The following is a 25,961-nucleotide window of genomic DNA, read 5'->3' as shown; positions in this document are numbered from 1 at the left end:
CAAGGGAAGAGGACACAGGTGGGAGGACGGCTAAACACAGACCATGAGAGTAGGAAGGTAGAACTAAATACAAAGCACACATAACAAACCTATCGTCAAACTAAAGCAGTCAAGGAACTAAAGGCACAAAACACGGCTTCTATTCGTTAGACTGAGTTTGTCCTATTTTGATTTCCAGCTGTCAGTCACAGCTGGTTCCATGGAAAGGCAGGTAAACAGACACACGCGTGCGCGCACACACGCGCGTACAAAAACAGGATTTTACGGTTGCATATGTGGGTGTGGAAAGAAGGCTGGGCTTGCTGACTGAAGTCAGTCCTTACTCACTCTGAGCTGACTGCAGTGAACAAAGGTCATGCGCTACTTCTTTTTATTGGTACGTAGCAATTACTTTTGTATTCCTTTGACTTTTCCTTTGTCAGACATGCTAATTATGTGCGCAAATACTGCGTGCCCTAATGGATCTCTTCATCTGTCGTATCACATGGCTACGAAAGGCAAAATTCTTGAAAACGTTTTCTGAAATTGCCTAAAATGGAGTTAATGTTTTGTTTTCAGCGATACAAATCTGGGACTTCCTTTTGAACAGGTTCATTTCTCTTATCACGCTATACTCGGAAAGCCTTTGCATATCTGCAGAAATGCGTGTGTGCGCACCTTATCAAAACTGGTTTACCAACTATGCATCAGTGAGCTTTTAAGAAGTTCATTACCCCAGACGCATAAATTATAACTTCACCGTAAGCCCATCCCCTAACATTCCTGCTTTGACTGACTGTTTGCCCTCCAGGTTTATTGTTTATCAGGTGCTAGAAGCTCAGAGCTGCTGAGCCGTCACAGGAGGGAATGGACTACTGACTCGTTTGAGCTTGAGGAGGGTTATCCAGGGCCATTCCCATATGAGTTGGGCAAGGTGAGAAATTTAACCGGAAAGTGTCCATTTCCAAATTTCATAAACTGAAAGACTTTAAAATGACAGAAAAAAACAAACTTTTATGTATAGGTTTTTACGTTTCAAATGTACTTTTTGTGGAATATAAATGCACAGTGAATTTAATTTTAAGGTGAACTTTTTTAATGTAGCTACCAAAAAACTAATACTAATAATGCAAAAATAATCAGTTAATTGATTAAAGCTGATTTAACACCTGCATTCCTTTGATACTTGCACGTTTCTTTATTTAACCATGCCCAGGTTCATAGCAATAAAATCATTTAAAATCACAAAACGGACGTTTACGTATGCAAACATTTGCTGTTGTGTTGTAGGTGAATATTGATAGGCAAAATCGACTAACCTTCCAACTCTATGGAGAAGGGGTGGATGAGGTGCCGATGGGAGTCATCTCCATTGACAAAGAGTCTGGCATGTTGTACGTCCACAAGGCTGTGGACTATGAGGAGTGGCAAAAACTTGAGGTTAGAATCAACACTCGCTAAACGCCAACATGTAGTGATCCCACAGTCTTTCTGTTCATGTACAAATTATTCATAGTGACAGTGAACACCTGTTATTGTGGAGTAGTTACTATTAATGAGAGTGCATATTAAGCATGCTCATGCTTATTGTCAACCAACAGTTTTTACACTTTACGTTTCTGTCAGCATATTGTCAGAAGCTTTACCTGATTTCATACTAGAAATGTCAAATTTTGTTACTTTGGTTGCATAAAAAAGGCTGAAAAAAAATCTTTAAAAATTATTTTAACTTCTTGTCACAGAACTTTACCACTTAATGATAATCTTTCCATGTCATAGATCACAATATTTACTATTTATTTTCTATTGTAACTAAGTCTTCATGGTATCATTTGATGTCTAGCTAATATGTGAGGCCAGAAAGATGGACGTGTCAACTGACACCAGACAGGTTACCAGGTTACGACTTGAGATTTTCATAAAGGACATCAATGACAACCCACCACGCTTTGAGAATACTCTGTATGAGACTACTGTTGATCAGGAAAACACACAAGGTAAAAAAAAATAATAATAATAATATATATGTACATATAATTATTTGATCCCCGCTAGTTCTGTAAGTTGGCTCACTTACAAATGAATACATTTTTTTTATCATAGTTTCATTTTAATGGTGAGAGACAGAATGGCACGTCGTTTTTTTACTGCTTCCATTGCTGAACAATTGCATCACCACTTGTTACCATCTCAACAAGGTGTCGGGGACATGAATGGGCTTGTAGTCCATTCCAGCCCACCTCCATGGGGCAAGAGTGGACTACAAGCCCATTCTTGTCTCGATATCCTTTGACAGCTCTTTGGTCTTGCCTGTGGTGGTGGAGAGGTTGGAATGAAAGAAAATGACTCTGAGGATAGGTGTACTTCATATACATAGCAGGCTGAGATTAGGAGGATCTGTAATTGATTGATTGATTGGAATCTGTGTGCCTACAACTTTTAATGTGATGTGTTTTTTCTGGATTTTTGGTAGATATTCTGTCTCTTTCCACTAAAATAAAACTACATTAGAAATGAAAAGAGGCTCTTCATTTCTAATGTAGTGAGCAAAGTTAAATTAGCAGCAGGGGATCAAATAATTATTTCCCCCACTGTGTCTGTGTGAGTCATGTCTGTGTGTTTATCTATCTAGCCCTGTGTGTGTGTGTGTCTGTGTGTGTGTGCTTCTTCCTTTGAATTGAATTAAACACTGAGTATTACATATGCTCCTTAACTGTTTATTTCCCGACAGGCTCCAATCTTTTGAAAGTGCACGCTACTGACATAGACGAGAGCGGAACACTAAACTCAACCTTCCACTATGAAATCAAATCTGTGTCTCCAATTGTTAGAGACACTGAAGTCTTCGTTGATGAGTCTGGATACATTTCATTCAAAGGATGTTTAAATCATGAGGTAAGAGACTCTTTTGTTGATATGTCAGGAGCACGAAACATTTTAAAGATGAGTAAGGAGAACGATTTGGCTAGTTCTTTACTTGAGTAAGTAAAACTTACGGAGCTATTTATGCAGATGCGCATGCTCACTTTGAGCAGCAACAGATTCTTTGCAAATATCACAAAGGTTACAAATGTTTCCTTATTATAAAAAAAACCCATTCGTGTAATACAAAAAAACACCCGTAAGCTTTGTGCATAATGGTCTAACTACTGTAGGAGCCACTGTCTAGGATACACTATGATCTATGTATCCTATGAATACATTGTTATGCTATTAGCCTATTAATGTAAAACTCTCCATTTGCTTTTGTTAAGGTGGCTGAGAAGTTTACATTAACGGTGGAGGCCAAAGACCACGGTGAAGTAGTCAGCCTGTCCAGTTCAACCACTGTTGTAATTCATGTACGGGATGGCAACAACCACCTTCCAGTCATCAGCGGTCAAACGGTAGGCAGTCAGTTGGTGTTGCAAACTCCAAACAGCACCAGTTTCAGGAGTTTCACACCTGTAACCTGATACCTATGTGTAGTGTATACAGAATAGAAGGCAAGACACCCTGGTGGTTCGTCAAACATAAATATAAACTCATATTTATACTGCATTCACAATGAGTTTACGTTTTAAAGGTGCAGTCAGTAATTTTTTATGTTTTATAATAGAAAAAAATGATATTATTCTCATTAATATATAGATTATTGTCTATTTATGCCAAATTAATACTTTCTCATAAACTCATATTTAATCCATTAAAATGCATAGAAGCAGATTTGCTTATTGTGAAAGCTGTGAAAGCTCACTCAGTTTCCCTCTAATAAACAGTTTGAGTGCATTTTCACATCATATGAGACTTTATTCACTAAGTGTCAGAGTACAAGTTACATTCACTTTAAAGAAAGTTTCACTAACGCTGCTAACAGTAGCTAATGAATGCTAATAGCATCACTTAGCGACAGAAAACACCAGCGTATCTGAACATTTCACCTCAGCCTGGCTGTCATTGGACAGAAGAGAGCTTCTCTTCTCACTAACTCATATGGAACTCTTACCCAACATCGACATCTAAGCTAAACTGTGAACTCACAGCCTTCCACAGATATGGAAAAACTCTGGGGTGTATTCAGATCTGCTCCAAAGGGAAGGAGAAAGTTGCTGGACTAAATTTAATGATTATGGACTTGAATTGGGAAGGATAATAAAACAGAACTTAAGTGACTGCAATCTACTAACATCAAGCAATCACAGTTTTACACAGTATTACTTTAATAAAATTGTGTAGTTGGCTTGCTCCATACTTTACATAACCACCAAATCATTATTTTATAAAATCATATCTGCTTGTGAATAGACCACACTGACTCTATAATTGCATAAATTATAACAGACACATAAGAAAAAATGTATACTTAAAATTGTGTATTAGCAATGGGAAATTCTTCTACAGGTTTATACACTCTGTATTCAAACTACAGGGCGCTGGTAAAGTGAAGGAGCTTGAGACTGGGGTCTCTCCTCTGAGGCTGCACGTGACAGACAAAGACACCCCCCACACCTCTGCATGGAGAGCCAGGTACACCATACATGGTGACGAGAGAGAGAACTTCAAGATACTAACAGACTTAGAGACTAATGATGGGATCCTGACAGTAGTTGAAGTAAGTGGTGTTTGACTGCATGCTATACATTACAATGACACCCACAGCTTTTTAAAAAATTTATTATCCTCTTATATAATGATGCTGACAATATTTTTTGAATTTCACAAATTTTTTTTTACTGATTTTGCAACTCTGTTGTATAATTTCAGCCTTTAGACTTTGAGAATGGGGCGCAGAGGGAGCTGCTGATCTCAGTGGAAAACGAGGCACCGTATTACTCCTGTGAAGTAAAAGAGAGGACGCCCTCAGGCCTCTGGAAAGTTGACACCATTAAAGGCCATGATCCCTCTGGTGCAGCTGAACCTCAGTCTGTGAAAGTCACCATTGATGTGGAGGATACCAATGACCCTCCTAAATTCAGCATGACGGTGAAAGAGGTCGTGGTGATGGAGAACGTACCCGCTGGAACCTGGGTGGATAAAGTGACAGCTGTGGATCCTGACTCCAGTTATTCCAAAGAGTTTGTGTAAGCGATTTATTTGATTAAACATCTCTGAACGTTGATCTGAAGCTGTTCAGTTCTGTCTAAGTGCACTGAATCTGTCCACAGGTACAAGGTAGGAAATGATCCTGCTGGCTGGGTGACGGTGGATCCCCTCACAGGAAACATCACAATGATAAAGACGCCCGACAGAGAATCTCCACACGTTGTTAACGGCACCTACACCATCTTAGTGTATGCAGTTGACAAAGGTAAACACACACTCTGACTTTTAAAACACAAACAGCTTTTTTTGTACTACATTTCTTGCATTTTGGACAGGTATACCACCAATGACAGGAACAGCTACACTACATATCCATGTGTGGGACCAGAATGACAACGTGCCACAGCTAACAGTGGACAGCCTGGATGTGTGTGTGTCTGATGCCCCCACAACCACCAACATCGAGGCCTTTGACCCAGATGAAGAACCTTATGGAGGGCCTTTCACTTTTGAACTGTTGGGAAATGTTGAAGGAAAATGGAGACTGAATCCTGGTTATGGTAGAAACATCCTTCATGTATTTAGTGACATATTACAGAAAAACAAGCACAAAAGCCAGAACTCCTAAAGTATCCTATCATTTTGTGATCTCTTCTTCAAGGTTACACAGCTGGTCTGGTGAAGGAGCCCGGTGTGTCCTATGGTCAACACACAATTCATCTAAAGATCTCCGACATGCAGGGAGCATTTAAAGTTTACAACCTCAGTGTGACTGCATGTGGCTGCACTTTGACACCAAACTGTCGAATTCACCAGAAATCTGAAATAAACATTGGCCCTTATGCTTTATGCATAATAATTTGTTCACTCTTACTACTTCTGTGTAAGAAACACACCGTTTACTTTAGTGTAGGAGAACTGTGATATGTGTGCTAACATCTCTAAGAACCCAGCATAAGTTTTATTTTACTCTTTGACAGTTCTGCTGCTGCTGGCTCTCAGCATCTCGTCCAAAAGAGAGTTTATCACTATGGAGCCTGAAGATTGTTCAGGAGGAATCCTCCTCCAATCAAACACTGAGGCACCAGGAGACAACTGCGAGGTCACTGTTTAGAAACATTTGCAACCATGCCAAAGACCCATTTAAAGGGAAATATCAATAAACCATTTCTCTTTCTTTAGATTCTTTACACTATTATGGAAGAACCAGTTTGTATGGAGCAATATAATCAATCTAATTTCCATATTCCACTGAATGGGATGAGAAATGGGAGATATTCAGCAAGGGTGGGTATGAATGAAGTTCAGACTTTTGGCAGTTTTCGGAGTTTACGCTCACAAGCTAGGGTAGGTCATTCTTCCATGGAGCATGTACTTTTGTAAAAGCATCTCAGAATCCTCTATAGATCACCTCCTGCTCTTGTCATCCTTTTGAACAGGATTTTACACAGAGGTCCATCCACCCACGCTTTGGGGATTTCAGAAGAGAAAGCCAATACAGCCAATACAGCTACACTGGGAACCAGGTTGTACACACCCACAGAAGATTGAGGATGACTTACAAATGGATCTTAAAATAATAACTATATATTTTTGTTCTTTAAATCTCAGTCAAACTGGAATTCTCCAATAACCACTGGCTTTGACAGCAGCCATCAGGTAGAACACCAGAGATTTGTGTTTGTAATCTTTCACTTTGAAATCAGAGATAAAGAAATGTGAACCTTTTGTGTGCAGTTTGAAGACATGAGCAATATGAACGTCCTCCAAACACAAACCGTGAGCTGTGCTACGGAGTCTAATGACATGCAGGTTCATCAGGTTGGTAGTCTCTTAAGTATGTCACATCTCCTATTTTATATGCTGCATTATTTAAAAAAAAATTAATAAAAATGTATGAGCATGTACCATTAAAAAACAAATCACTTCAGGCATATTTGTATTTGCTTTTGACATGTTCCGCTTTTTACAAAAGCTAACCTCTCTGCGGGAGAAAGAAGGGGACTTGCTAGACGATGAGCTTCACATCTATTCAGAGGTAGACTCAGACACCATCCCAGAGCTGGAGGCAATCAGTATTTCTGAAGAGGGCTCATTTCAGGACACACTGGAAGATCTGGGTCCAAAGTTTCACCAACTGGCTTCTATATGCATGACAGCTAAGGACTCACAACCTAAGGTAGGTCATTCTTCCATGGAGCATGCACTTTTGTAAATGCATCCCTCAAAGTGTGAACAGATTCCTCTATAGATCACCTCCTGGTCTTGTCACCCTTTCCCAACAGGAAATCCACTCACCATGTGAGAATTTAAGAAGAGAAAGCCTGTCCTACCAACACAGCTACCCTCAGAACCAGGTTGTACACACCCATAGAAGATCAAGGATGTCTTACAAATGGATCTTAAAATATTAAATGGTTTCTTTTTCAAATTTCAGTCAGACGGGAATTCTCCAATAACCACTGGCTATGACAGCAGCCATCAGGTAGAACACCAGAGATTTGTGTTTGTAATCTTTTACTTTGAAATCAGAGATGAAGAAATGTGTGAACTTTCTTTATGCAGTTTGATGATATGGGCAACATGAACGTCCTCCAATCACAAAACATGAGCTGTGCTACGGAGTCCATTGAACTCATGCCAGTTCGTCAGGTTGGTAGTCTTTAGTCCATTATGCTGCATTATTTAAAAATAAAAATAATCACTGCTGGCACATTTGCATGTGCCACCTTTTACAGAAGACAACCTCACTCCCAGAGAAAAAAGGGGACTTCGACAGAGACCTTCACATCGATGCACAGGAGGGGGACTCCGATGCCATCTCAGAGCTGAATAGGATCAGTATTTCTGAAGGTGGTTCATATCAGGACACACTGGAAGATCTGGGCCCAAAGTGCCACCAACTCACTTCTATTTGCAGCCCAACACAACGACAGGACTCAAGATATTACGACATGTAGTAAACATTTCTGCTCCAAGTGTGAGGAAGAACATTCAATTCCTATATTCTATTAGGAGGAGAGACTAAAGGGTTTGTGGCGACAACTTCTGCAGGAGAAATGCTACAAGAGAGCCATATTGTTAATCACATATTTATTACTGTGCCACATGCGTCTTCAGTTTTTATATCAAACTGGGAAAGAAAAAAAGAAAACACAAACCCAAAACAAGCAAAAGCCAAAACAAACCACAAAAGTACAGTTGTCCATTTTGACAAACCTGTCTTCAGAACCCATTTGGATTACATTTGAACAGCCAAGTATGTGTAACTTTATACAAACACCAAAAAAAAAAAAAAAAAAACACAAATTCCACATCGCATGTTTCAAACTAAGTAACAATATTGCTTTTTTTTTTTTTTTTTTTTTTAAGTGCACAGTTGCTGGATTAAAAGAAACTGCTCTCCCATTTCATGTAAGGATCCAAAATACAAATTTGCATTTGGGATAAACAAAAAACAAAACAAAAATCTTCACTGAGTGCTGTTGCAGAGGTTTGAACTCAAGGAGGTTCCTCTTAAACAAGTCAAAAACTACAGTATGTACAACAGTTTAACAAAAGGAAATCCTTCACACTCTGCCACTACCAACTTTTGGAAGCGCTCGCTGCTCAGTGGCGTTCAGCCCTCTGCGTCCACGCCCCCTGAATCCTCTGCCTCTCAGGAAGCGACCAGGAACTCCAAATGTTTCTATGTTCAACTTTTTCTCCTCAGCCCAGGTGGTCCTCCTAAAACGCACAGTTTTTTGTAGGGTGGGAGTAAGTATATTACAGAGCTTCACAAAACAAATATTACAAATAAACTGTTTAGGTCACCTGGGCTTGAGGTCTGATGAGACGTTATCAAAGAAACACTTGGCTTTGTCATAGTACTTATCTCTGAGAGGCTCCTCCTCCTGTTCAGGAGTGCTATCCTGGGTCTCCCAAGACTCCTTATCAACTGCAAAATACATGTATATACTCAGCTCAGTTTCTGTCACCTCAAATAAAACTGAATTGATTGGTGATCTTTAAAACATACCAACGTTTTGCTTCGTAAGATCTTTAAACTGAGCATTTGCACTTTCAAAATCAAAATCTGACTCAAATGCCAAAGTTGAAGCCTTTGTGTTTTTCACTATTAGTTGGCCTCTGCTTCTGTTCCTGGACCTGCGGCTGCCTGCAAATAAGCATTTAGAGGGGAAGGGGAAATTTAAAAAAAAAAAACCAAAAAAAAAAAAAACCACACACCCGTTAAAACTGGTTCTCAAACCAGTTCATCTAGTATGAGACATTTCATTTTGTAATTTAATGCTTCCAGGCAGATGGGCAAAATTTGGTTTTATAAATATAATTGCAGTTAATTTTCATGCAGAAAGAGTCAAGCAAACCTACTGCCATTCAGGAATTAGCAGCTCACAATGCACATTTTAAATGTGGATACCTTGTCTCTGCCTTAGTTTCTGGTTTCCTGTATTTTGGCCTTCAGCTGAGGCAGCACTTGGCTGAGATGGTGCCTGTCCTAAAATGATATATGATAATCTTTCTTTTTATCGTGGTGGACTTAAAAGCAGTGCAATGAAGTCAACTGATGTTAAAGTAAATGTTCACTGTTAAAGTCCACTTACTGGTGGGTATATTCTCTTTTTGAACCTGGGCACCAGCCTGTCCAGACCGCTGAACTGGACGCACCAGCGGTTTGTTCTGTGGCTGGGTTGTAGTCTTTCCCTTTTTCTGTGCAGCACTGACCAAAGGCATGGTCTGGACAGCCTGTTCAACCATAGGGGCTCTTCTGGCTTGGCCTGAAAGTCCTAGAATTGAGAGGGCACAAAGAAGCCTAGTGGTGCAAGACCATTTTCCATGCTGGAAACCCAGATTTACACAAACATAAATATATAACAAATCCTCTGTTATATTGAGAAGAACTCTGTACCTAGTCCCAGTGCTGCACTGTACTGCTGGTTGAGTAGAGAGCTAGCAGCCAGCTGATTGTAGGTGGGCATCATGTCTCTGTAAGGACTCCAGCGTGGGTGATACATTGCAGAGGAGCTGCCAATTGATGACTGATCCCACAACAATAAAGACAAAAATGAACTTTTGCAAAACTTTCTATCAATTTCAAATAAATCTACAGTGAGGAAAAAATTAAGTTGAATCTCCTTCACCTACTCACCTGAACAATAGCAGGGTCCCGAGGAAGTCCATGGTGTGGTTTTGGTGGCTCAGACACAGTAATATCTTTTATGTCACTGCCCCTGAAGATTATGAATTCATAAACTTCATCTTTGGGTGGCACTGGTCTAACTGTGTGCCGGTCTTCAGTGCCGTAAGATTTAACTGGGAAAATATATGTTGAAGTGACATAAAGCAAGTCAGCTGTTTTTTAAACTGCAGCAAATTTTGTTTAAGACTTAACTGAGAAACACAGCCTCGAGCCACATCCTGTAAAGCATCAACCTACCTTTTGCTAAAGCAACTGTGGACCTGTCTGTGTCCACAGAAGACAAAATGCCCTCATAACGAATCTGTGCCTTGGATATTAAACTTATTTTACTGCCAATGTAAGGAGTTCCTCCGGCACTCATGCTTGCAGTAAAAATATGCTTTCAGCTCAAACTTCACCTACGGAGTGAGAAGCCACGCCACACACACCTTAACTAATCCACAGTGTGCATGATGGAAAGCACCTGTGCACTTTATAAGATTGGCAGGGCTGCACCTCTTTGCGGCTGTGTGTAAAACGGGGGTCGTTTCTTTACTCAGTCGGCATACACCGCTAGTTACAAAAGCAAGAGCGTGGAGTTAAACTAAGTAAAACTGGAAGCGGGCTTGCTGGTGTTAAACGCTAAGCCCAAACAGATCTGAGGTGTCCACTAACAAACTCACCAGCAGCTAGTGGTTAAAAATTTGTTTTGCTGTCGTTATGGTATAGGACAGGATCGTTTAACTTCAATAAACATACACATCAGGGGTAGGGGAACTCCAGGCCTTGAGGGCCAGTGTCCTGCAGGTTTTAGCTATCACCCTGGGTCAACAAACCTGAATCAAATGATTAGTTCATTACCAGGCCTCTGGAGAACTTCCAAGACATGCTGATAAGGTAATTTAGCCATTTAAATCAGCTGTGTTGAATCAAGGACACATCTAAAACCTGCAGGACACCGGCCCTTGAGGCCTGGAGTTCCCAACCCCTGATATACATACTAATATATACCAGCTTACTGGCCACTTTGATAGGTACATCTGTTCAACTAATTTCATGGCTGCACCCTAATGAATTTAGGCATGTAAACATGGTCAAAATGACCTACTGATGTTCAAGTGGCTTTGAACGTAGCATGGTTGGTGGTGCTGGAGTGTGGCCTGATCTGGGATTTTCCCTCACAACTATCTCCAGGATTTACAGGGAATGGTCTGCAAAGAGAAAATAGCCAGTTGGTGGCAGTCCTCTGAGAAAAAACAAAAAGGAAGAAACCAAAAAACGCCTTGGTGATCCTAGCGGTCAGAGGTGAATGGCCAGACTGCTTTGAGCTGATGGGATGGCAACAGTAACTCAAATAACCACTCATTGCAATTAGAGTATGCAGAAGAGTGCATGTACAACACACCTCAAACCTCGAAGGGGATGGGCTACAGCAGCAGATGACCACACCGGATGCCACTCCTGTAAACTAAGAACAAAAAACTGAGGCTAGAATACACACACTACAAGTGGACAATGAAAAACTGCGAAAAAAAAACATTGCATGAGGCTCAGTTTCTGCTGCACCATGAATCCATCTAGCCTTGTAGTTGTTTCTGCTGGTGTACTGGTGTGGGGGATATTTTTTGGCACACTTTGGGTCTCTTAGTACCAGTTGAGCATGTTTTTTACAGACTACCTGAATATCATTATTTACCATGTCCATTCCCTTATGATCACATACTGAAGGTATAGTCTTCTAATGGTTCCAGCAGGATAAGAAACTGCTTAAAGCTCAAATAATCTCAAACTAGTTTCTTAAACATTACAATGGGTTCATTGGTCTCAGATTGCCTCCACAGTCACCAGATCCCAACCCAATACATGACATCTGGGATGTGCTGGAGTGGGAGCTTCACAGTGTGGATGTGCAGTCTGCAAATCTGCAGTGACTTTGTGATGCTACATCAATATGGGCCCAAAGCCTGAAGAATGTTTCCAGCACCATGTTCAATCTGTGCCACAAAGAATTTGACAACTCTGAAGGTAAAAACAGGGTCGAACCCAGAACAAGCAAGGTGTTCCTAATAATGGTGATTGTATATGACATGTAATTTATCAAACTGAAAAATATATAAATAAAACTTTATAACATTACTCCAGCTGCTTACAAATAATTAAAAATATATATTTTTTTCTTTTGGAGGTCAGAACAAAATTTAAAATAAAACATTTAGACTGTATTAAAATATTAAAAGGAAAAATATTATTTTTTATAAATTATTCTCCCTTTTAAATTTTGGAGCAACTTAAATCCTTAAAAACAACAACAACAAAACAAACAAAAAACCCCACGAAACGTGGAAATAATTATCATGTTTGAGTCATTGTGAGTTTGCTGCCAAAGTTGCTGAATAATTTTTGGAAAGGAAAACGGCTGCACGTCTGGATCTTTATTTCAACACAAAAATGAAAGCAAAACAAACTTTGCTCTTTCGCTGGCATTCATAGCAGTCGGTACGCTTAAAAAAAACAAAAAAAAGAAGTTCTAAATCCCATGACTGGCTGACTGCACTGTACATTTCCTCTCTAAAGCAGGGTGGGGCGCCCTCAAACGCCTCATCACAACAGCAACTTCACTCGGCTATAACACTGCAGCCATCTTGCACAGCGCACCGAGCGCGAATAACCTGTTAAATTCGGTTTGTTAGCTTGTCGCAAACCCAATTATTCTTCTACCAAACGACACATATTGAAATTCTTCAGCCGAATAGTTATCGTGTTAGTGTAAACACATCGCTGACAGTGTAACATTTGACGAAAACAGATTATCTCCGATACGATGTTGTTCCGTCTCGAGCAGCCCCTGGAATGACAGCTGAAGCCATTGGTACCGCCTTTTACACGTGGAGCAGCCAATCACAGCTCTCAGAAGTCCCTGCTCGGAGACTTTTAGCTGTTGTGCGCAAGCGCACGTCAGTCGGTAAGTACCTCACTTTTCACAAGCTCGCAAGAGTGTGAAGATGGCGGTTGGCTCTGGCCCGCTGGAAGAGCTCTTGTTACTCACAGGGGTGAATAAAGCGGTAGTTTGTCATTCTGCACGTTCTGTAGACTCACAACTGTCGTTCTTGTGTCACAACAACCACTGGGTTAGGGACGAGGCTGCCGGTAATTACATGGCTATAGTTCCGGGACAAGGGGGTAGCTCGAGCTAATGCCCAGCTGGGACTTGGTCAAGACGATTGCTAAAGCAGGTACGCTGTAAACTACTAATGTTGTTTTTCTCTTTGTCTCTCCTACTGTAAACGGAAAGCGATCGCCGGAGCTGACAGAGAAAAGCAGCAACTGTGACATAGTCTTGCCCCATTGCATTCAAGATTGTTTGTGCGCCTTGTTAAACAAGTTGAAGTGCGGGGGGTCTCTACATAACGAGCTCCCCATGGTTCAGCTATGGACGCATCGACGGCCAGCACGGACTCCAACACGGGACACGACCCTGGCAAAACACCTGTCGTTAGTAGCGGCGTAACTTTTCTCCCTAATCATCAGGGGAAAGTGGGCTCATACTCGGCGCAGACTTTCAATGGGAGCCAAACTATGAACTCTCACAATTCAGGAAACGCTGCCACTCTCAGGGGGACGATAGTGACAAGTGGCACTGGTAGCAGCAGCAGCGCTGCGATATCTGTCACAGCTGTCAACAGTGGACCAGTGTTGTCAAAAGGGCTGGCCGGTGTCACCATGCCCCCCTCTTCAAACAGTGTAATTCAGACCCCGCTCATGAACTCTCAGAGCGTTGTGGCTTCAGCTCAGCCTGTGAGCCAAGCAACGGGACCCACTGTGACACTCGTCAGGACGCCTATGCAAACCGTTGGGTCGGGTGCAGTTTTGAATGGAAACAATAGCGCGAGCCCTTCTGTGGCGGCCAGTGCATCGAGTCAGACAGGTATCGGCATGCAAACTCCACTTTTAAACAACGGCCAGCCTTCCAGCTCTGTGGCCATCAGCGCGGGGACGCACATCATCAAGGCAGAGCCACCCACAACAATAACAGAGTCGGCACCGCAGCCTACTGTCACTCCCGGCGCCGTCACCGTTCCCCGGACTTCTGCGGCGGCAGCTGCCGCTACTGGCGGAATCCGAGCTCTGGCACCTCAGATGCTGGCCCCAAGGCTACCCCAGGCTACACCGGGGCAACCCAGTATCCATAACATCCAGCTTCCACCGGGTGAGTGGAGTTAGTTGATAAGGCATTTGTTTCACACTTAACTGAGTCACCAGTTTAGTTCCTTTTTTGTCTTTCTGAACGATTGCAAAAATGTTATCCCAGGACAGTATATATAGTACTTGCGTGCCCTCAGACTTACTACGAGAAGCACACTGAAGTCTTTAAGTCACACTAATTTGCTCATTTGTTATTTGCTGGTTACTGTTATTATGTTGATGTTTATAGTATGTTATTTTCTGTTTTCTTTTTTCTCTTTTTTTGACGGGTGTCAGGAATGGTGCTTGTACGGAGTGAGAGTGGGCAGCTGCTGATGATTCCTCAGCAGGCTTTGGCCCAGATGCAAGCCCAGGCGCAGGGAGACCTGGCACCTCGGGCCACTACACCAACGAATGTGCCTCCAGGCCAGGTAAGAACATCATTTTCACAACAATTATCTTTCACTTCATATTAGTGACTCAGGCCACGTTCAGCCTGCACACAGTTGATGAAAACACCTGTTGAGCAGACTATTGGATTGCATAACTTGCAGTACATGGGGAGCAGCATTGTGGATCTTATTATTGGTCTTAAGCCTTGTAAAGCTGCAAGATTCATGCATTTTAACTTTTTATAGACTTGGATGTTGCTCGTCAACTTTTGCTTTTTGCCACTTAGGCTCCTGGAAACACTGTCATCAGCAGACAAGTGACTCCCAGCACCATCATCCGACCAGGCGGTCCAGCTCCTGCATCACTGACTGCAACCACTACTCTTCACAGACCACCTATCCTTCAGGTCGGTTGGCAGCGAAACATATTTGATTTCTGATGTGACTGCTTTGCAGTATTTTCTTTGTAATAGCGTGTGAGCTAGAGACACAAAATAATATTCAGAGCATGATATTTTCAGGCACATAGGCCATACAATGGAAACCTACTTAAGTTACAGTGTTTTGAGAATCGTCTGTTTGTTGTGTATAGGGAATGCTTTTAAACCCCCCAATTGCTTTTTAATTAGAAGTTATTGTGTTTATACAAAATCCGAACAATTTATGTTATGGATTTTACTTTTAGATGTCTATATGCAAGATTTAGTTTACTTAATTGCTACTTTATGCCAGAATGACTGCTATTAAGTCAATATTATATTGGGTGTAAAAGCAGTTAGAAAGCACAATTCTAGTAGTTTGGCTTAATGTTTACTTTCATGGACTGTTATACAAATGCTACTGCAGGACTGTTTTTCAGTGGTCACGTTGAGCTTTAATAGAGAAAAGAGAGGGAAAAATATCAAGTCATTTCTCTTAAGTGCATTTGAGTCAGAGTGTGAAGTCTTTTTTTCTTATTTTAATGATTACAGCTGTTTCACTGGCAAACACGAATCTACAAATGTGACATTTGCTTATTACTCACTTTATTAAGTTTAAGAGAAATGACTTCTGTACTAGGATTACTGTCATTTTACCTTCAGCTTTGTCGTTTCGCTTCCATCTACGTGGGATGATGTACAGTGAGGTTGCTCACCAGTTATAACCAGTTATCACACTGAGTTAGTCATGCATGGCATTGGGAAATCTGGCACTTGTGGACCTTGTTCGACCTGGGAAGTTATGTGTTAACACACGCAGAAATATCTCTGCAAATTCTAAACTAGTAATGAACGACAAAAAAAGAACAATGGTTATTGGTGTCCAGACTTTCAGTAATATCTTAGTGAAGCAGCAAACTGAAATTATTCTTTTAAGGAAGAGCGCCCAGCTGAGACGCTGCAAGAGAAGTGCACCTGTTTCCTTATATAAACCTGAAGATTGAATGATTTACTTGAGCAACTGTGAAATGGCTTTAAATCTCATACTGTTCTCTAATGATGCAAATAGCTGTCTTTGAAACAGTTCAGCAATCCAAATGACATAACTTTATCCTTTTTCAGAGCTCAGTTGGGGCAGCAGTACCCGGAATGACCTCTAGGACAGTGAGCCAAACAGCTGGGACCACAGTTACCTCAGTAGCATTCAGTAAAGTGAGTTGTGTCAATTGCAATAGATCGAATGGAGTTGGATGACTGTGCTTTGCTGTGTATTGTAGAGTTTATAATACTTCATGTGATGCATTTACTCTATTAGACATATAATTACTGCAAAGGTCTTGAGTCATCCCTCATTTCTTTATCTTTTGCTTACAAGGCGCCAGATTTTCTTGTCATTTTTCAAGTGGTCTTCAGCAATAGTTCTTGAGGCTTTCTGAGGGTCTTTCAAAGTTTTTCTTTGGACATTGTCTGCTTTTCACTCATTCCAGTCCTTGGACTTAATCATTTTAAGAGGGAAATGTTTTCTTCTTCTTTTTTTAAGCCACTTAACACTGATTTATAAACCATTCAAGGATTTTTAAAAAGCACCTAACTCAATGGATGAACCAGTGTTTTGTCTATACATAACACACAACCTGACAAACAACTGATTTTAAATTGTATATTTGGGCATTTTTTTACTAGCAGCTTGCCACGGAAATACATCATTTCTTCCCAGTTCTTTTAGTTGACTCTAGAAAAAATGTCAAAGATCAGAAAAGTTTGACAGGCATAAAATAGTACTTTAACAGCAACAAGGTGATTCCCAGAACGGTAGCTTACAGCTTACCTGAACTTAAAAACCAGACATACGGTGTAGTGTGCCCTAAAAAAACGTCTGGAAACTGGACAAGTGGAGGACAAAAGAGTGGCAGCACTAAGCCATGCTCTCAACTTTGTGGGAACAGTTTCAAAATGACTGCGCATCAGTGTACAAAGCAAGGTCCATAAAGACATGGATGAGTGAGTTTGGTGTGGACAAACTTGACTGCCCTGCACAGAGTCCTGACCTCAACCTAACAGAACACCTTTGGGATGAATTAGAACAGAGACTGAGCCAGGACTTCTTGTCCAACATTAATGACCTCACAAATCCACTTTTGGAAAAAAGTCAAAAATGTCCATAATTCTCCTAAACTTTGTGGAAAGTCTTCTCTGAAGAGTTAAAGCTGCTATAGCTGCATATTAAACTCTATAGATTAGGAATGGGATATCATTCTGGTTCATATGCATGTGAAGACCTTTGGCAATTTAGTGTATGTCAAATTTGTGAGGTTTTATGGAGTCATGAATCAAAATTTTAGGTTTAATTTGTCATCAATATATACTCGGCGTGATAATAATCCCAGAGCATACCTGGATAGAGGAACACTTGGAACCATCAGTCATGGCCTCTCCAGAGCTTGGAGGTTTACATTATTAAAGCAGTGTGGGATCATCTCTACAGAACAGAACAAAAACCCAACATTCAAAGAAGCGGAGAACTATTCCTGAAGACTACTTAAGAGTTGACAAGAAAGCTTACCTTAGAGCTCAGGCTGTGTTGAAGAATAAAAGGCGGTCATTCCAAATATTGAATTTCCACATTTTAATAAATCGCAGCACACATTTTCCTGGCAAAATGTAAAGAAATGAGGACTAAAGAAAAGACGACTTGCACATTATTGTAGTGTATTTTTTTTATTTTTTTTAAAGTTACTGTGGTGTATAACAGAATGTTGTTGTTTTTTTTAAATTGGGTTTAATTGGGTTTTTCTGTTTCCTTTTTGGCAGGAGACAATTGAGAATGTGAAAAAATGCAAGAACTTCCTCTCCACACTGATCAAGCTGGCATCCAGTGGAAAGCAATCCACAGAAACTGCAGCCACTGTTAGGGAGCTGGTCAAGGATCTGCTAGTGAGTAAACCTGAGGCTCTCTCCACACTGATATCATTACAAAATGCATCATAAGCTTTTTAAATAGAGAGAAACACCCACTAGTATGAGATTCATTTTCTAAGAGAAGCAGGCAGGCAGGAGGGGATAGGATGGGTTTGATGTGGGTGCACATCAAACACATACATACCACCTATGTATACAACTCAAAAAAGAGAAAGAGAGACCTTTTGGAAGTGATTCTGAATGTATTTTTTGTGTAAAAACTCCTGGATTGTGTTTTAGATTGGACGCACAGACGGTACAGTCACCCACATTCAGCTGTCATTATGTTATTGTGTTTTATTAGGAGGGCAAACTGGAAGCTGAAGAGTTCACCAGCAGATTGTACAAAGAGCTCAACTCCTCACCCCAACCTTATCTTGTGCCTTTCCTCAAGGTAAGTATAATTATTGCATCTTTTTACAGTGACCATTAAAATGCGAGGCTTTGTGTGTGCATTTCCTTTAAGTTTGTACATAAGGGTATTGTAAGGGTAATATTTGTCCAACTGTCTTCATTTTTTAGAGAAGCCTCCCAGCTTTGAGGCAGCTCACCCCAGACTCAGCAGCTTTCATCCAGCAGAGTCAGCTCGCCCAGCCAGCCTCAGGTTCAGTCTCCTCCACCTCTACCACTCCTACTACAGTGGTCCTCGGTAGCCCAGCCCCTCGCCTTCCTACACCAGTCAGTAGGCCCCTGCTCCAGCCAGGCATTAACAAACCAGGACAAATGCCCTCACTGGTAAGTAAAATTCATTTAGATGTTGACTCAGGTAGCTCTTGTTCCAGTTAGATGTTACAAGATGTTTAATTGACGTTACACCTCACTGAATAAATGCTGCGTTCTTTCTGTAGAGCATTGAAACTGAAACCTCTACACACAGAAATGATGTTTTCTTGACTTCTGAATTCTTGCTTATTCTGCTCCAAAAAGTCTTTGAAGTAATATTGATACTTATTAGATGAGGTGCTAATTAGCAGACGATCCTAAAATCTGGCATTCCACCTATTTAAATGGGGAGAAGACCTCATTTAGCTGTTTAGTATCACTGTGTTCACCAAAAGAAAAGAGTTGTTTAAGGAATAAAGGACCAAAGCATTGCCAAGCATGGTGAAGATAAAGGCTAAAAGAGTCCCCAAGCATCTGATCACTGCTGACTTGCACACATCATATTTAATGGCTATTTGGTTATTGATGTTGTAGTGCACCAATGAATGAACTGGGCAGAAAGGTGGGAGAAGCCACCCAGTAAATCTGAGAGAATTCTGCATAGTTTACTCAGACTAGCAGCAGAGTAATGTAGAAGTCTCATCTAGAACGGTTTCAGAAATTCTACACTACAAAATATTCAATATGTCTGTGAAGGTTCTCAGTCATCCAGGTCATGGTAACCTAAGAAGCTTGGAAAGAAAAGCGACTGGACTTCTTTAAGACATTTCTTGAAGACGTTTTTCCTCTCATGAAACTAAAGAAACTTCTCAGATGAGAGGTTAAACGTCTTCAAGAAATGTCTTAAAAAAGTCCAGTCAGTCACCACTGCTACATTAGGCTTTATCTAACAGATGTGTGAAGTAAAAATGAGATGGCAAGAAGTTCTGAAGGAGTTTCACTATTTACTTAATAACAATAATACAGCGTACAATATAATACTTTTCAACTTTTACCCTTTCAGGTTCTCCAGCCTCAGCAGCAAAGAGCACTTCTGAGACCTCAGGTAACCTTTCCGACAACCCCCGTGATGACTCTCAGGAATCAGGCCCCTAGTCACATCGTGCTGGGACAGCAGCAGGTCCACCTTAAGGAGCTACAACCAGGTGAGGATGTCAGTCTAACAACACTTCTGAATGTGTGTATTTGTGCATGTGCACCTTTTATTGGGTGATTCGCAGTATTTGTTTTTTTGTGAGTCAATGTACTTAATCTGTTTTGTCCCTGCTAGTTCCCCTGAGGCCAGAGGGGCCGCCTGGTTCTAAACAAGTCCTTGTTGCAGCCTTGACCCCAGCTCAAAAAAACAAGCTCAAAGAGGCGGGTGGTACTTTCAAGTAAGTGACATTTAAATGAGTCCTTCTAGTTTTGTTTGTTATCAACAAAAGGTTTACATGAAAGATGAAAACCAGCAACTATAGTTAAGTAATAATTAAAGGCTTAAGTAAATGTCAATGCATCTTTTCATTGCTTCAAAAACTCTAGCTGGCTCTAAACGGGATTAAAAATTGAATTGATAGTTTTGAAGTCTTAGTATTGTGCGCCATATTTCATGAATGAATTTCATGATGAATTTTTTTACTTGCTGTCTATTGACAGAGATGATGATGACATCAATGACGTAGCCTCCATGGCCGGAGTGAACCTGTCAGAAGAGAGCGCCAATATCCTCGCCACCAATTCCATTACAGTGGGAGCGGTGACGCATTCCTGTAAGGACGAAGCGTTTCTCTCCTGTGCCGTACTGCAGAGGAAAATGCTTGAGATCGGTGAGACACTACAGGTTTCTCAAGTGATGCTGACATTCTTTGAGCTGTCCACCACATTGGATGTAATACAAGTGCCATTTGCAAACGAAAAATGTGCATTCCCTGAGTGGTTTGCAAGTATTTCCTGGAAGGTTGACAATGGTCACAAGCAGGGTGCTGCACTAAAATCTTTCTTATGATAAGCTACTAGAACGCCAAAAATGCCTGAAGTTTGCCGACTTGTCTGCAAATACTTTCTAAGTACTAGTCAAGCAGACTAGACAATGTTCTCCTTCAAAGTAAAAGGTTTGCCTTTGTGTTGGAGCCAACATTTCCAGTTACTTTCCACAGTTATACTGTAGCTCGGAAAGTAGCTGGAAAGTGTTGCGTGGAAGTCTGCTAGTGACCAAAGTAACTGCAAGGTTTTTGCCATCTTGTGAGGTAAATGGTGAATGGTCCGGTTCTTATATAGAGCTTTTCTATTCTACCAGAACACTCAAAGCGCTTTCTGTTGAGCGAATCATTGTCAGGAGTCATTGAATGGTCTCTAGGGGCTTTAGCACTAGATTTCCCAGGTACAATCAACCTCGAGCAACAACTTTCATCCCGTCTTTTTCCCTCACAATGGATGGCTACCAGATGGTCACCCACCACTGTGGGTGTTACTGCGGCCTTATTCACTTTATCCTACACTGTAACTATCAACATCCAAAATGGAAGACAAGATAAAGTCACGTGGTTTAGCACTCAGATGCCTGCAAAATCCAATACGACGTTTGTTGTTTTATGAGCCTCATAACACTGTTGTGGTTTTTCTGCTCCAGGTAGGAGGTATGGTGTAACAGAACTCGGTCCTGAGGTGGTGAACTACGTCTCGCACGCTGCTCAACAGCATCTTCAGAACCTACTTGAAAAAGTCTCCCAAGTAGCCCAGCAGAAAAACATCACTTTCAAGGTTTGTAGCCGCAAAATGTTTTTCCATTTGGTTTTAATGTCCAAATGATAGGTATGTCTTGCAGTAAATGAGTTGGAACACAGCCTATTTAATATAAAATCTTAACACCTCTTTCACTTGGCAGGAGGATAACAACCATGAGCAGAGCAGCGATGTTCGTACTCAGCTGAAATTCTTCGAGCAGTTGGACCAGTTAGAGAAACAACGAAAAGAGGAGCAGGAGAGAGAGATCCTCCTGAAGGCAGCTAAGGTACAGATATCAGTATATTTTGTCTACAAAATATACTGACAGGCTTACATTGATGTTGAATGGATCTCAGTGCTTGCACCACGTGGTCTTAGGTGTTTTTTTTGTTGTTGTTGTTTTTCCTTGCGTGCAGTGTGATCTTAGTTTTTCTTTTTTTTTCTTCTTTTTTTTCTTTGTTTAATTTGTTGCATCTTTCTTGTGTTTCTGCAGTCTCGAGCTCGGCAAGAGGATCCAGAACAGCTGCGTCTCAAGCAGAAGGCAAAAGAGGTACAATAAAAAGACGACTGTCCACAAAGTTTGTTTCCCTATATTTATGTAGTGTATGATGAATTTACATGTGTGTGTTTGTGTTGTATAGATGCAACAGCAGGAGTTGGCTCAAATGAGGCAAAGGGAGGCCAACCTGACAGCTCTGGCAGCCATTGGCCCCAGGAAGAAGAAGAGGAATCTGGAATCACCGTCCTCTTCTGCTTCAGCCGAGGTGACATAAAACAAGAAAATCTCTTTTGTCTTTTTCATTTGCACAGATTTAGCAAGGTGTTGAAAACATTTCTCAAAGGTTTTGGGCCATAATGACAGGATAGCATCACATAGTTAGTGCAGGTTTGTGAGCACATCCGGGATGTGAAGTTCACGTTTAATCACATGTACAGTTCTACTGTATCTTCCCGTTCAACCTGACAACATGCCCGGTGTGGGGGGAAAGAGACCAGTGTCTGTGCAGAAGTCCAGACGTGTGTGCGTGCATCTGTGCACATGCGTTGGTTATATCTGGGGGTGCAAGATCAAACTGTGGCTTGGTAGATTTAATTTATTATCAATCTCAGAATAATGATATTAAAAATGACATTAATTTATTGCATGAGTTGGGAAATTAGATCATTGATTGATTAGAGAGCCATCACCAGTCACGACCCTAGTATACAGTGATTGTAAAGGGGAGGACGTGGTGTTTAAATGATGGTCAGTTGGGGCCCTAAGTGTTCCAAGAAAATATCCCCACTCCATTTCACCACCAGCAATCTGAATTGTTGCTAGAAAGCTGGATGGATCCATGCTTTCCTGTTGTTCGTACCAAATTCCGACCCTACTATTTGAATGATATCTTTTCAATTTTTTGTTGTCCAGTTTTGGTGAGGCTGGGTGAACTGTAGCCTCAGTTTCCTGTTCTTAACTAACAGGCGTGGCACCCGTGTGCGCTTCCGCTGCTGCAGCCCATCTAGATCGAGGTTCAGTATATTGTGCTTTCAGAGATGATTGTCTACATACCTTGATTGTAACTTGTACTTATTTAAGTTACTGTTGCCTTCCTATAAGCTCAAAGCAGTGTGGCTATTCTTCTCTGGCAGCAACAATTTTTGTCCAGAGGACTGCCTGGTAGAAACCCCAGAGATGGTTGTTTTGGAAAATTCCAGAAGATCAGTTTCTGAAATACTCAGAGCAGCAGCCTGTCTGTCAGAGTTCAAAGTCAATTCAGTCGCATTTCATCCCCACTCGGATTCTCAGTTTGAATCTGAGCAGGTCATTTTGACCACGTCCACTTTCCTAATGCACTGCGTTACTGCCACATGATTGGCTGATTTAATAGTTGTGTTAGCAAGTAGTTGAACAGGTGTACTTAATGAAGTGGCCAGTGGGCAGACTTGTAAATGTGATGAATAGTTATAAATTAAACTATGTGTGCATAAATTTATTAATGTGTGTATAAATACCTGTCAGAAAGTCGTCGTGGATGTTTATCTGACAGCCTCCTTAATAACAGACCGTGTCATCTTGAGTTTATGTAGAACTTTGGTTTACTTCCTTGTGGAGGGCAGTATTTGCTACGGTGCTTGAACAAAAAGAGAACAGAGGACCGCACGACTCAATGGCACAGACGTTATGTAGAAAGGTTGGATATGTCATAGCTGGTGCCAGATGGATAGCGTATTACCTTGTGTTCAGATTCCACTGGGTGCATTAAGAAGATTTGCTTCTCCTGATTTTTTTTTTCTGCATAATATATTTGTCATAAAGAAATGGCTAACATTGGCAATAACTGTCCATTTTTCTCCCCGGAGATCGCTAGAGCCAGACAAAGTTAATTTGGTGACAGGCTGTCACTGAGAGTCCACTCTAGCCTGACAAAAACCTGCTAGCAGTTATCTGAGCACTGCTGAGAAAGTAACAGAATAAGACCTGTCATTAAATCAGCCAGAGCATTACACTCATGCACAATGTCAACTGATAGATCACATGTAAACAGGTCACTAGATAAATTCATTTAAGACAATGGAACAGCCACTGTTGTTTCTCACACTGTGACTAGTGCTTCCTTATGCTTCCTGCACACAGGGTTTTTCTCTAAAACCTTCCAGCCTGATCTAATTGAGGGAAAAAGTTCTAAAATTGTAACTAAGCGGCAACATCTCAGTCCTTGAGAAAGTGGTTTATCCTATCATCATTTCTTTACTTTGTGTCTGTTTACTTTGAACTCTCTTATATTGTCAGTGCCTTACAGTACACGATTACACCTTTTTTTTTTTTTTCAGTCAAAGTTAAAAAAAAGTCTATTTCTTCTGGTTAATTTCAGAATCTTGCAATAAACTTCTCTCCTTTGTTTAATCTGCTTATATTATATTGGTTAACATTATTATTTAACTGAGAAAAGCTTAAAAAATATCCAGATAAATGTGAACACGTGCAAACCCATTCAGTCATTAAACTCTGCTGCCGCCAGTAACAGATATCACACGCTCCCTTTCTTATGCCCCTCTCCCTTATCTTGCAGGGATCGGGAACAGGTCCCTCTCTGTCTGGTGGGCCTGCTTCATCAGGCTCCAGACCCACACGGCAGCGCATCACGCGCGTCAATCTCAGGGACCTGCTCTTCTGTTTGGAGAATGAGAGATTTACCAGTCGCTCCCATTTCCTCTACAAGGGCTTTCTCAAATAGGCTTGATGTCAAAGAGGAGAGGTGAGGAGGAGGAGGGGGCGGGCAGGAGACAATGAAGTGTATGGAGAGACCAACAGCTCCCACCACAGAGAGGGAGCATAAGAGACTCTTGTATGTGAAGAGGAGGAGAAAAGGCGACCTGGCACATTATAAGGTTTATCAGATACACCTGATTACCTGAAATACAATAGTAGCCATATTGGATGGCCTCTCTACCTCCCTCCTCATATAATGCCTATTTCCTTTCAGAGCAGTCACTGACCGAGACCCTTTTTATTTAATCTTTTGTCATGATGGTGCAAAAAAAAGAATATGTTTTAAGAAGAAGTTTTTTTTGTATGAGTAAATGAAATATTGTACAATTATGCACTGTAACATAGTACAGTTTATTTTCTAAACGTTTGTATGCATATTAGGCTTGAAAGCAATGAAATCATTTGTTTTATTAGACCCACCAAGAAATTTTATTGATGATTGATTTTTATGTGTTGGTTTCTGCAGAATTAGTTTGAACTCCAAACTGTGTAACCTACTGAGTTGCCTTCCTATGTATAAGCCATACAGCCATCCCTAAGCAATCAAGCCCCGGTGTTACTAATGAAGCCGTAGCTCACTCAATATCTGTCAACTTTACTTGATTTTTTTTCCCTCCACTGTATTTATTTACTAAACTCATGGTTAAATTAATGTCTAGTTATTTATTTAATTTCATGTCACACCTCATTTGCTTCATGTAGCTTAAATTCCAAACAAAATGTGCATTTAGGACATGTTAAAAATTAGTGTATAGCTTTCAGTGTGTGAAGGCCAGGGGTGCTCTTTGTTTTCTTTTTCTTGTTTTGAATCTGCAAATGTTACTTTTAAAATTAGTTCTATATGTATTGATTTCTAAAACGTAGATTTCTGAAGGCTTTTAACCTGTATTGCTATACCAAACATACATCTACCTGAAACTCTATTTTTGTAGTTGGCCACCAACACATTTTTACTCTTCTAATGGTGACTGACAGTGTTCTCCAATCATTTCTTTACCTGCTTTTATTTTGGTGTGCTACTGGACAGCCCCTTAGGATTTTGGTATCAATGACTTCAAAAACTGGAGTTTCTTCCTGTATATTTGTAAATGGTACACCTAGTTTTACACATGGTTTTGTATAGAATTGAGAATTTATGCATACAGCAGTAAGAAAATCACATTTTCTCTATTAAAAAGTTTGAATAAATAATGATTTTACAGTAATCGATG

The 25,961-nt window shown here is 40.8% G+C and overlaps 3 protein-coding genes across 7 annotated transcripts; 2 read left to right on the top strand and 1 right to left on the bottom strand.

Annotated features, from left to right (window-relative positions):
- The first annotated feature begins 239 nt into the window (after nucleotides 1-239).
- Nucleotides 240-8,161, top strand: LOC146669305 (cadherin-like protein 26). 3 transcript variants are annotated; one of them, XM_085405860.1, is made up of 21 exons: nucleotides 240-376; nucleotides 791-913; nucleotides 1,270-1,419; nucleotides 1,823-1,976; nucleotides 2,711-2,874; nucleotides 3,234-3,365; nucleotides 4,388-4,570; nucleotides 4,723-5,039; nucleotides 5,124-5,266; nucleotides 5,337-5,561; nucleotides 5,663-5,884; nucleotides 5,982-6,103; nucleotides 6,184-6,288; nucleotides 6,441-6,527; nucleotides 6,613-6,660; nucleotides 6,739-6,822; nucleotides 6,977-7,180; nucleotides 7,287-7,358; nucleotides 7,439-7,486; nucleotides 7,567-7,653; nucleotides 7,740-8,161. In XM_085405860.1, the coding sequence occupies exons 1-21, from the start codon at nucleotides 356-358 to the stop codon at nucleotides 7,959-7,961; spliced, it is 2,913 nt and encodes a 970-aa protein (XP_085261986.1). In that variant the 5' UTR covers nucleotides 240-355; the 3' UTR covers nucleotides 7,962-8,161. The 3 variants fall into 3 exon arrangements, with proteins under 3 accessions (XP_085261986.1, XP_085261985.1, XP_085261984.1); XM_085405859.1 differs by having other exon boundaries at nucleotides 6,184-6,348; nucleotides 7,743-8,161; XM_085405858.1 differs by having other exon boundaries at nucleotides 6,184-6,348.
- A 106-nt stretch (nucleotides 8,162-8,267) lies between these two features.
- LOC146669304 (protein LSM14 homolog B-B-like) lies at nucleotides 8,268-12,903 on the bottom strand. The gene is made up of 8 exons (XM_085405865.1): nucleotides 10,439-12,903; nucleotides 10,147-10,314; nucleotides 9,911-10,042; nucleotides 9,606-9,788; nucleotides 9,422-9,499; nucleotides 9,020-9,157; nucleotides 8,815-8,938; nucleotides 8,268-8,727 (listed from the first exon to the last, which is right to left on the bottom strand). Exons 1-8 carry the CDS (start codon nucleotides 10,560-10,562, stop codon nucleotides 8,571-8,573), a joined length of 1,104 nt encoding a protein of 367 aa, XP_085261991.1. The 5' UTR covers nucleotides 10,563-12,903; the 3' UTR covers nucleotides 8,268-8,570.
- Nucleotides 12,904-13,021: 118 nt separating this feature from the next.
- taf4a (TAF4A RNA polymerase II, TATA box binding protein (TBP)-associated factor) lies at nucleotides 13,022-25,937 on the top strand. Of its 3 annotated transcripts, none has more exons than XM_085405864.1 (16): nucleotides 13,022-13,142; nucleotides 13,473-14,387; nucleotides 14,660-14,793; nucleotides 15,042-15,161; nucleotides 16,296-16,385; nucleotides 17,985-18,107; nucleotides 18,436-18,525; nucleotides 18,654-18,866; nucleotides 19,798-19,939; nucleotides 20,065-20,167; nucleotides 20,430-20,599; nucleotides 21,403-21,533; nucleotides 21,658-21,783; nucleotides 21,991-22,047; nucleotides 22,139-22,261; nucleotides 24,551-25,937. In XM_085405864.1, exons 2-16 carry the CDS (start codon nucleotides 13,610-13,612, stop codon nucleotides 24,713-24,715), a joined length of 2,565 nt encoding a protein of 854 aa, XP_085261990.1. In that variant the 5' UTR covers nucleotides 13,022-13,142; nucleotides 13,473-13,609; the 3' UTR covers nucleotides 24,716-25,937. The 3 variants fall into 3 exon arrangements, with proteins under 3 accessions (XP_085261990.1, XP_085261989.1, XP_085261987.1); XM_085405863.1 differs by lacking the exon at nucleotides 13,022-13,142 and adding an exon at nucleotides 13,151-13,230; XM_085405861.1 differs by lacking the exon at nucleotides 13,022-13,142 and adding an exon at nucleotides 13,152-13,327.
- The last annotated feature ends 24 nt before the right edge of the window (nucleotides 25,938-25,961 follow it).

Source organism: Rhamphochromis longiceps, linkage group LG5, assembly GCF_057381845.1.
Source record: "Rhamphochromis longiceps isolate RC_006_pf linkage group LG5, R_longiceps_female_GT1.1, whole genome shotgun sequence".
Taxonomy (NCBI): Eukaryota; Metazoa; Chordata; class Actinopteri; order Cichliformes; family Cichlidae; genus Rhamphochromis; species Rhamphochromis longiceps.
Note: the sequence above shows the minus strand (reverse complement) of the source record. Positions and strands in the feature narration are given on the sequence as shown.